The sequence below is a fragment of the Nelumbo nucifera genome, chromosome 4 (assembly GCF_055504915.1).
Source record: "Nelumbo nucifera cultivar China Antique chromosome 4, China Antique-T2T, whole genome shotgun sequence".
NCBI lineage: Eukaryota > Viridiplantae > Streptophyta > Magnoliopsida > Proteales > Nelumbonaceae > Nelumbo > Nelumbo nucifera.
Window position 1 is genome coordinate 47094695 of NC_142652.1, and position 11567 is coordinate 47106261.

The following is an 11567-nucleotide window of genomic DNA, read 5'->3' on the forward strand; positions in this document are numbered from 1 at the left end:
TTTGTCAAAAAAATTTGTGCACATCTCTAATATTATATATTTATCATATTAAACAAAAACAAATATGATAAATAAGAAGTATTTTTATTAACAATAGAAATAAAATACAAAATTTAAATCCACCAACACACCATACTTTAATTAGGGTCTGTTTGGTTTGCGAGAATAGGGGTTTGGAATTGAAATCAGATTGGCCCATTCTGATTCCAATTGTTGCTTGGGTGGAATTGGAATCCCATTTCCATTCCTGATGGAATGATATTCCCCCATTTGAGGGAATATCCGTTCCATCCCTTCCCTTGGGAATGAAATCCCATTCCAACTAATTTCAATTCACATACTGATTCTTGTCCAAACTAAACAAACTATGAAAATAGATCATTCCAATTATGATTTTGAGGGTTTTTTATTCCATTCTCACTGTTAGGGGTGTCAACGGTATTCGAAAATCTGATTTCGAATTCGAGATTCGACATAATCGAATCGAATTCGGATAATTCGAATAGTTAATCAGTCGAATTTGGATATCCTATTCATACCGAATAGCTAATCGGGTTCGAATTCGGATATGACCTGATTCGATTCGATAAATATCCAAATTCGATCGATTATTTAATTTTTATATATAATATATAAAATTTTTAAGTGTTTTATATAATTTATATATATAATAATTAAATTATATAAATAACTTATATATTTATATATTTTATATATATAATATTTATTTTATATATTTATTAATTATTTAAAATAATTAATTAGTTGAATTTGAATCTAATCGAATATTCGAATATTTAGTCGAATTCGAATTCGAATATTAATTTGATATCGAATCGAATTCGAATATCAAATTTTTTAATCGGATTCGAATTCGAATATTGTCTGATCCAATTCGAATTTGATCCGTTTACATCCCTACTCACTATGAACCAAATGGATTCTTAATTTTGTATGGATTGTGATAAAGATATTGAAATTATCACGTGCATTGGACGTGCATGTGTACTAGTCCAAATAAATTTTCTCTTTCCCCTTGCCCTTTCTCATTCCATCCTTTTTCCAGCCGAATTTTCTCCGGAACCAAACGGACTACTACTGAAAAAAAAAATATGTTCTTCCTTGATCAGTTAATCGCCTATGATCTTCCTTCTTCCCTCCCCACCTCCTCTCTTTCATCACGTGACTGGATCTGCGTCTATCGGATCGGTTCCATCCATCTCTTCACCCTTTTCCTGCCCTATCAGCCTCGTCCCCTCAAGTTGCATCTGTCTGTAATCGTTTCGGGATCAAAATCGGGGAATCCAGTGGGCTTGTAGAGCTGCCGGAGCCGCCGCCATGGAAGTGGCAGCACGAGATTCGACCCAGCCATCGGCCACTGCAGAGGAAGAGGCCCTCAAGAAGAACACGGATTGTGTTTATTTCCTTGCATCTCCTTTGACCTGTAAAAAGGTACAATTTTGTTTTCAACGCTGCTTTGCTTCTATTTTTGGGGTTTCTGTGGTTGTTTTGATTGAATATTAGGGAGAGTTTAAAATTAGCATGATGGACTTGTTCTTTTTTAATCTTGATCGACAAAAAAAGGTAGTATTTTCTTTGAATTTGTTTTTTCTCATCGAATTCGAAGAATAACGTTTTCAGTTGCGTCTTTCTCACAGTAAAGTTTGGATGGGGTGTTTAAAGATGTTGTTTTGATGGTTAATCTAATAGGAAGAGCATACTAAGAATTGAAGGAATTCGGTTTGGAGCTTCGTCTTGGAAGCTTGGAAGTTTCAGAGAGTGTGCTGGTCTACGGTTTTCTTTTTAATTTTGACATACTATGGTTTCTCTGTTTGTCTGAGTGAGGAAGAACATAGCGTATGATGAAGAAATAACCGGAAGGCTTCTGCCTTTTATGTTCTTTGGTCACGAGAGCATACTTACTAGTTTTCCAAGATGATTGTTGGACGGAATTGAAATGTCATCCATATGACCGTCCTAACAGCTTAGCCAACTAACTTCTGAAGTAATATATGTTGGTTTCTTGCTTAATGTGTTCAGACTGAAGGAGGCACCTTTGTGTTCTTTAAAATGGAGTGGGGAATTTGTCCTTCCTGACTCCTGAGTTATATTTGATATACTGATGTTCCTTGCTCATTCCTTCTAAAGGGTATCTTCTCAGAGACATGATTGGAATGAAATAATAAAATAATTGGTGTGATTTCCTGGTTCAGCTTCCAATTTATAGTTAGAATTGCATTTATTACTTACTAGTGGGTTCTGACATTACAAGGTTGGTTAGGGGTATTAGTTCCCATAGGTAAACTCCACAGAAGTACCTCCCAGGACATAATTTTACATTTTCTTTCCAGAAATACCTGGTTAGAAGCCAATGAAAGGGGGGGGGGGGTAAAAAGAATGGCCTTTTTCTGACCAAAACCCTTTAAAACTCATCCTTTATGAGGATGGGCTGGGTTGGAGTGAATAAGAAGAATGGATTATGGCCCAGCCAGAATTATTCCATTATTGGTGTGGAGTGAGAGGGCATCATCTCCCTTTTTTCTCCACCCTCTTCCCTGCCCACCCCCACCCCCAAAAGAAGAAAAGGAAAAAATGGTAGCTGTTTTTCTTAATCAATTTTATGTGCCATTTTAGTCTTTGTTAGTTTGATATGATATTGTTAATTTCTGTGGAATGAGATCCAAGGGGCTAAATATCATCATCATCATCATCTAGCCATATCCCAACTGTTGCATTGAATATATTAGCAGCATAAATCTGATGTCTAATGTAGTGTAGGTCAGTTGTGTTTTTCATTTCCTTTGCCTTTCTCTTTCAGTGTATCAGACCTTTTTGGCCCTATACTGATCCAATAAATTCCTCTGTATGACTGTATCCTATAAGAAAAGTGGGGCAGAGCGTAGAAGCTTACTTCTGCTATTATATTTAGTATTAGAAGTATGATAAAAAGTAAACAAAGATGTCTTATTTTAAACTTACTAGTAGTGCCCTGTGCAATGCATGGGAAAGCCAAGTTGAACCATAATGAAAGTGGCCAGTTTAACATAATATATTCTAACTTCGTAAAAAATTAACTAAGGTGGCATTTGGCAAGTCTTTTGGAGCGGTCTTCTGGGCTTCGACAAACTCAGAAGACCAAAAACTGGTCTTTTTATGTTTGGTAACCAAAAGGTGGTAAGACTGGAAGACGCAAGCGCGGAAAGACCCGAAAAGACTGAATACCCTGAATTTTAGGAAGTTTCAAATGAAGCTTTCTGGTCTTTCTGTGCGATAAATAGCCTCTTAACGTGTTTTTAAGAGCCCGGTAGACCAAGCCACTTGCCAAACGATTTTTTTTCTCTTTAAAGACAAGACCCCAAAAGCTCAATACGTCTTTTGGCCATCTGGGCTGCTGGAAGATCTTTCTAAAAAGATTTGTCAAACAACACCTAAGTAATCTTAGTAAGCTTCTCATTCTAAGGATAAGAATCATGATTATGTCTTATATTGCTCTTTTTATTGTCTATTTTGTATCTTAGCAACTAACAAAACAATTTCTCGTGTATATCTGTGGTATCTTGAGCAAGTAATGTGCCTTTGTTGACGCTTTAGCATTTTATAACATTTTGTAAATTGCCACCTTTTTTCATGGCATCTCAAACACTTCTACCATAAACATATTCATTATTTCTTGGCTAAATTCCTGCAATATTAATGTTTTTATTTAAAAGAAAAGTTTTTGCATACTTGTCTTTTCCTCAGAATTGCAAGTACAAACCCATCCTTAGAGAAGGAACAAGTCCTTCAACACTGCATCCTCGGTGCTTGAAACCTCCTTCAATCTATACACATCTTTTATTAAGCTCTATTGGTAGTTGGAATGTATGAAACTTCTAGCTTAGTATATGTTTGGTTCCGTGGGTGTTTCCTGAGGGGCGTTTTCTCAGATAAATGTTTACCAAAAAATGCTGCTTTAAACCCTTTTTTTTTTGCCATTTCTATTTGGTTGGGCATTTCAAGTAACACCCCATAAAATTGCTTTCTACTTCAGCTTAAAGTGCACCATATCAGCATTTCATTTCAAGACCCAGGCATTGGGGGAAACGAGAATTTGATGTTTCCCCAAATGCCCAATGCACCTAAGCCAAAGCGTTTCAGATTTTGTGTTTTTTTTTGATAAATGGTGAAACCAAACAGTGGTTTCATATGCAATAAACACCAACGCCTATGTGGCACTGATGTGGCAGCATTTTTTTAATAAACACCCTCAGAACCAAACATAGCCTTAGTGTTGATCTATATCCTGACTTTCCAGAGTATTAAGACAATCCTTTTTCACATTAATCAGATGTGGGATATCTCTGACCAACTTTTGAAGAGATTGGAACTGGAAAAAGATGGAGAAATTGTCTTTGTACTATATGTACTTAAATATTATGCAGTTGTACCTTTAGCCAGTGATTATATCAGGAGACCTGGCTATTATTTATTTATTTACTTCTGTAGGATTAATGTTTCTTCTTCATTTCTATCACTCATTATACTATCAATACTGCTTGTTTATTATCCTTCTCATTAGTTGTATCCCTAAGAATCTTGTTCTTATGTTTTTTTCTCCATCAAACAGGGAAGCGAATGTGAATATCGCCATAGTGAACCTGCTAGGATTAACCCCAGAGATTGCTGGTTCTGGATGAATGGCAATTGCCTAAATCCAAAATGTTCATTCCGACATCCGGTGAGTCTTTTTTGTTTACTTTTCATGATGGATGTTGTAATGATTGTTCTTGTCTTTCCATTAGCTTTTTTATTTTGTTTTGAACTGACAACATGGATGGGTCCTTTTTATTTCATAAATCACCACAATCTTGTAATGTGAATGATTTTCAATGCCTAATTTATGTCTATTATTTCTTTTCCAGCCTTTGGATGGCTTGTTAGGAACCTCAGGGGCATCTTATGTGGGATCATATATGCCTGCACATACTGGGGCATCAACAAAAATTCTTCCATTGCATGCTCCCGCTTATAGTTCAGCTAAACAATCTATCCCCTGTATTTTCTTCCAAAAGGGACTTTGCTTAAAAGGTGACAGATGCCCCTTCACACATGGACCACAACCAACTAGTAATCTGCCCTCACAGCCACCATCACCACCACCAAAAGTTGTTCTTACTACTGAGCCTCAGGATTCAAATAAGGCTTCTTTTTGGGGGCTTGAGAAATTCACCAAACAACAGCAGATCCCAAGACAAAATTTTGTAAGCCAAGTTGAAGTACCTTCTTCAGCAAAATCAGTTACAAAGCCTGAGATTGCATTGTCGAAAAATGGAGTGCCAGTTAAGAAGAGTGTACCACCAATAACTGTATCAGATGATGAGTGTCTTAGATATAAACCAGCAAATGGTTCTGGTATCAGTGGAAGTTCCATAAGTAGGCCATCAAATGGCCCTGGCATCATTGGAAATTCTTTAAGTAGGTCTCACCGTAGTCGTCAAGCTCAGGTGGATGAGCAGAGTCTACAGAATGGCAAAGAGGGTGATGATTACTTGGGTGAATCCTCACCTGGCTTTGATGTACTCGTAGATAATGAGCTCAGTGATTATGATTATTACCAAAAGGAAGATGATGTTGGAAGGACAACAAGTCATAATGGAAGGCATTTGACCTCTGTGAATGAATTTGATTACGACAACTGCTCTGTTAATCACAGTTCAATGAATAAATTTGACAGGGAGCCATACAATAATGCACGTGAGTATGACCCATATGGACGGTCTCACGATCATTATGCATGGCAACAGAGTAGAGCTTCATCTGAGAGGGTTACAGAGAGGCTATCTCTACCAGAACAAAGGGGGTTCACAAGAAGTGAGAACCCTGATCAGATTAGTGAGTCAGATTTGCGCCACCAGCTATCGAAGCAAAGAAGGGTTGGTGGATCAAGATCTGCCATTAGTTCAGATCGTCATGGTGATCACCATTGGAGGGTTGATCATGACCACCACATTGAGGATCAAAGAAACCTGAGTCAATCTTGGAGAGAGTCACGTCATTTGCCTCAAGCGGGTTCCATAAGCAATCGGCTGCGAGGTAGAGTTACGTTTCCTGGTAGATCTTCACCAGACAATAACAATACCAATGGCATGCATCCAGAGCGGGAAATGGACAGGGGAAGAAAAAGGGGCAGGTTGTCACCAGGCAGAGCACCAGTATTGTCCTACCAGGGAAGGCACCAAAGCAGATTAAAACGCAAAAGTGAGGACTTAAACATGGAGGAGAGAAATTGCAGGGCTCCTCTTGTCAAAAGAGATGAGGTAGGGAACAGCTTGGATTTTGCTGGTCCAAAAAGCCTTGCAGAACTGAAAGGTGCTAAGGTTACAGAGAGCAAAGAAGACCACCAGCAAGGCAAAGATTGTCAAGTATTTTCTGTTGGAGAGCAGAGAAACTCTAAGATTGGAAAATGTGTTGCTCAAGAATACGAGGACTCACTTTCCTTTGAGAGTCCCAAGCCGCTAAGCATGATTTTGAAGAGGAAAAGAGTAGTAGAAACCGCAGCTTCTGGTAATAATGAGGTTTCTGGAATGGGAGATAGTGACATTCAGAGGGAAGGGAGTGAAAACCATGTGGGCAACTCCAGCATCACAACAGTTGCAGAGATACAGACTGTTCTTTCTTCTGATCTCAAAAAAGAAGCCAATGAAAGCACAGTCAGCAATCAGGAAAATCCTATAAATTCAGCTGCCCTAATTGACGATGAAGAAGGTGAGATCTTTCCAGAGGATGAAGAAGTGGCTCATGAAGGGGAGTCATATGCACAAGATGGGTCTGAGGTCGAGATTGATGATACTATGGAAGATCAAGAACTTGAAACCTTTGATAAGAGAGATGGTGAATCTGATTATGAGCAAGCTGATGATGACCAAGATTATAGGACAGAGGAAGTTGAAAATATGGACCCTGAAGAGGAATACTTGGACGATGAAGATGGGGATGACTTTGCAAAGAGGATTAGCATCATGTTCTCTGGAGAGAGAGAGAGATGAAACTGATTGCTCATTCCCAATGGTAAAAGACCATGTTAGCATTATTTTTTTATTTAAATATAGAATGGCTCTTTTTAAATGAGCTAATGTAGCTCATTGTTTTCATTTAAATATAAAATGGCTCGTACAACTGAGCTGATAAAGCTTGCATTCTGGGTTATGCTCAAAAGTGGGAACCTTGTTATTGTATTAATGGAGTCTTGTTTCAATGTATTTAAGTTGATCTAATGGAAATTTCTTCGTTCTCGTTTTCACTTTGCAAACTGTGTCCAGTAAGCTTTTAAACTTCAAAACTTCTAAATTCCTCCAAGGCAATTCTTCTCAACGAAATCCTATTAGTCTCTAACTTCATGGCCTCGGTGAGGAAAGGCGCCACTGTGAGAAGTTAAATGGTTGTGGGTTCATGTATTTTATTACGGGCGGTGGAACATTATCATTGATTCTACAGCCCACTGAACAGCTAGCTATTGCACCCAGCTAATCCTCCTCCCCATTGAGAACTGGTGTCATAATGGGGAACACATGCCAACCCAAGTGGGGTTCTAACTAAGGACCTGGGCTCCACATGTTAGCATTTGCAATTTTGTTCTGCTTTATAAAGACTAAAAATGCGTAGAGCTTTTATCTATCCAAATTTAGTAATCTCTTTTTTCTCGACCCTTTCAGATACCAACAAATGGAAGAAAGATTCAATTGTGGGAACACTCTTTCACATGAAAAATCCTTATGAACTTTGCCCCATGCCATTTTTTGATCATCAACAGATCAAAGAATAATCCTCTTCAGGGAAGTACCACGACCCCCCATTTCGAACATGGCGAGCTTTTGCATCGATGGGGAGTTTCGGTGAAGAATGTGGGAAAGCTTAACGAAAGACTAGAGTTTTTGCACCAATGTTTAGTTGGGAATATTGCATTCCAAATAAGAATGATGGAAATATTGTTGGTTTGATCTATCATGAAGGAAAAAAATGAAGATGAAGGATGGTTTTGGTATGTTGCACATGTATGTAGATGGAAAAAGTGAGGATAAGGCTGGAGCTGTAATGGAGAATATGAGTTTGGTAGCAAAGAACGTGAAGAGACAAGTAGAAGTTTCCAAGCTTCAAAGGCAAGGGGAAGAACAAGCTGTTGAAGGGGATGTTGCGTTAGATGAGAGAAGTTTGAGGAGCGATACAAGTGATGGAAGCAAGATCGATTCACTTGAGTTTGAGAGGACCTTTGCAAGAGTGTAGAAAAACAAGCTAGTGTTCAGAATCGACCTGGCTTCAATGGGGAAGAGAGGAAAGGTGAAGCGAGATAGGTATGTGGGTTTCAATTGGAAAAACTTGTGGAGAATGAGGGTATTTTTTGAAGGATAAAAAGAGAAAACTCAGTGTTGTGGTTTGGGAAAGGTTGTGGAGCAAGTAGGACTAGTAGCAAGGTTTTAAAAATCAGACCGTTGGGGAAGGGGGAACCCCCCGAAGACCTCAACGGGCAATCTCATTCTGACAACCCTAGAAGTCCTATCCGACCCAAACACAAACATCCGACTATAAATAGGTATGCAACACTCAAGGTAAGAGACTTTTGGAATTGCATTCTTTGAATACCTCTTTGCACTATCTCTTTGGCTCGGGCCAACACTACCTCAACTTGGTCGTCCCAGCCACATCTCTCTTTATCCTACTAACTTAAGTGTCGAAGTGCCTACCCGAGGAACAACTCCTCAGGCCTCAGTCCCTTCTCTTGGTTGCAAGTCCCGGTGCGTAGCTTCGCTCTTCCACCTCGGCCTCGTCTAGTTGGTGGGAATATATGATCGTGCCCTTAGTTCGAAACACCTCGGATCGGACAACATCATATTGGTGCCATCGGTGGAAAGCATACAAAAAGTCATTTCTCAAACCCCTTTCTGTGCACTAAAAGCAACCATGCCTAAGAACACATCCAACCACTTTGGAACCCATTCCCCATCTCGGGGATCCCGCTCACTTTGCAGCTCCCCGCCTTGGGAGCCCTAGCATCAGGCAGCAGTCGACCTCGTGCAGTTCCATGCTACAGAAGGTCGACCGTATCCTAGCCATGATGGAGACGCTAGGGCAACTGGCACATGCCCCCAAGCTACTCACCCTGCCGCACAGGTGCCACATAGACAAGCATAGGGCCCAATCCGACTGCGAACGATCGCAACCATCCAGAACATCTAACTCCTTAACCCGACCTCACACACATGGCGCTTGCACTAGATCCCATCACTCCACCGCTCAGGTAGCGACAAAAGAACAACTCAGCCAACTTCTATGACAACCGCTAATCTTGCTAATCGAATCCGGCTTGGTTCGAGACTGGAATGCGATCCCGAAAGGGGAAAGGTGCAACTCCTTCGATGGCCTGGCCCTCAGAGCATCACCACAACCAACCTACAAAGGAACCTATCTTCGTCCAGGAGATTGTTGACGAGCTTCCCCTAGTCGGCTAGCAACTCCCTCAATTTGAGAAGTACAATGGAGACTCGGAACCCAATGATCACATTGAGGGGTTCAAGGCGATAATTATGTTGTACAGCTCCTCCGAGGGTCTCATGTTCAAGGCCTTCATTGGCTCCCTCCATAGAGTCACTAGAATCCGGTACACCTCCCTTCTGCCCCAATCCATATACTCCTAGGAGCAGTTGGAGACATAGTTCTTGGCACAATTCACCACCAGCCAAGGGCACTGGAAGATGTTGACCAGCCTCATGCAAGTACGACAGAGGAAAGGAGAGACCTTAAGGGAATACTTGGTGAGGTTCAACGTCAAGGCTCTTCAAGTCCAAACTCTAGACTAGTTAATAGTTGTGACAGCTATCATAAAAGGGTTGTGGTCCTCAATGTTTAGCCTCTCGCTGCAAAAAAACTCTCGGACCAACCAGACTGCGCTCATGAAGCATGTACAAAAGTACATGAACGCTGAGGAAGCCCAGGAACTACAAAGAAGTGAAGAGGACCAACATAATCAAAAGCAAAAGGACCATGATGAGTGTAGATCGGACAGAGTCAGCAAGAGACAGGATCACTGACCTAACCATAGACCAAAGACCCCGCTGCCAACGTATAGAAACTTTACTCCCTTGAACACGCCGCGGGCCGAAATATTGCTGAAGATCCGCGACCATAGCCTTTCCACCACCCAGAAGACCTCGTCCAATGTAGATACCTCAGTGGATTCATCGATAGCAAAGAGCATAAACCCAAAGAAGAGCTGCACTGCACCAACGAACCCCTAGCCCGAGCTCCTTCGATTGGGGACATCGCCATTATCTCGGGTGGGACCACCCTTAGAGGGTAAAACTAGGCATGGAACAACTACTTTAAAGAGATGGAGTGCTAGGACTAAAATGTACTAATGACAATCGGTGCTAAGCACTAACAGTGACCGAGCTATACAAACTCAATAAATAAAGAATTTTCTTCAAGCACAAATGACCAAATGCTTGCATACAGTCTGACTAAACTCCGTGCTGACCAATGAAGGTAGCGTGACAACAACCTCGTCAAAGACCTAGCCAACATATAACACCCAAGGCTCGACAACCATCACACGAAAAACCCAACCGACCAGACGATCGATGCTAGAACAAACCCTCAACGGGGACTGACGTCCCCACCACAATGGCAAGAGGACAAACATCGAACTCCGTGCATCATCCTGACTCGTAATCGGAGTAGAGCTAATCGAAGACCACAACTAGCCCAATCAAAGAGCGTAAGGCTCTACAAGACCAGGTGCCACCAAGCTCCCCGACAATGTTGATAACTCGAAAGCACCTCAGCCAAAGCATCAATTTTCCACTATGAGTCCTCGGCATGCTCCTGGGCATTGGTGATGATAGCATCTTCGCAAGTAGGCTCTTTGATATCGAACAGGCCGAACCCCTGAGTGACACCAGCTACCTCTACGAACTGATGCATCACCCACCGATGATAGAGAGCAAACCCCTCCTGCCAAGAGTTAGTATCGTAGTCGTCCAACTTGTTTTGATGAACCTCCAAATCTCTATGCTCGGCGATGCTCTCCTCCTCCACCCGAGCTATCTTCACATCGGCCTCCTTGAGCCCCTTCTTCAGCACCTTCCACGCTTCTTTGAGATCATGGATGCAACCCTTCATCTTATGGACGGTCCCGTCCCTCTCCTCAATGCCACGCTTCAGCTTGGCTGACTCCGCCTTCAGTTGGGCATTCTCGACCTCTCACGATTCATAAAATCGTCGTAGCCCGTAGAGGTGGTCGACAAGGCCAATGACCGAATAAACCGACTACAAGGCACCGAATAGTTAGTACTAAAGAAAAGAAGAGGGACAAGGAAGAACAAGTAGATCCGAACTTATCGCCATGATCTGATGGAGAGCCGCACTCTCAAGGAAGTTATTGGTGTGGCTATTGGCTTCCTTCCTAATACCGGGGAGAAACACATCCTAGTCAAGTTGCTCAGCCACCCCTCCATCTCAAGGGTGTCATCTGGCCGAACCGACCATTGTGGCACGTACACATTGGCCAAGCCCTCAACCGGAGCATATTCCAAAGC

General features: G+C 41.4%; 1 protein-coding gene across 1 annotated transcript; it reads left to right on the forward strand.

Moving 5' to 3' along the window:
- The first annotated feature begins 1068 nt into the window (after positions 1–1068).
- LOC104589392 (zinc finger CCCH domain-containing protein 17-like) lies at positions 1069–7288 on the forward strand. Its single transcript, XM_010247704.2, has 3 exons — positions 1069–1452; positions 4607–4717; positions 4902–7288. The coding sequence occupies exons 1-3, from the start codon at positions 1339–1341 to the stop codon at positions 7023–7025; spliced, it is 2349 nt and encodes a 782-aa protein (XP_010246006.1). The 5' UTR covers positions 1069–1338; the 3' UTR covers positions 7026–7288.
- The last annotated feature ends 4279 nt before the right edge of the window (positions 7289–11567 follow it).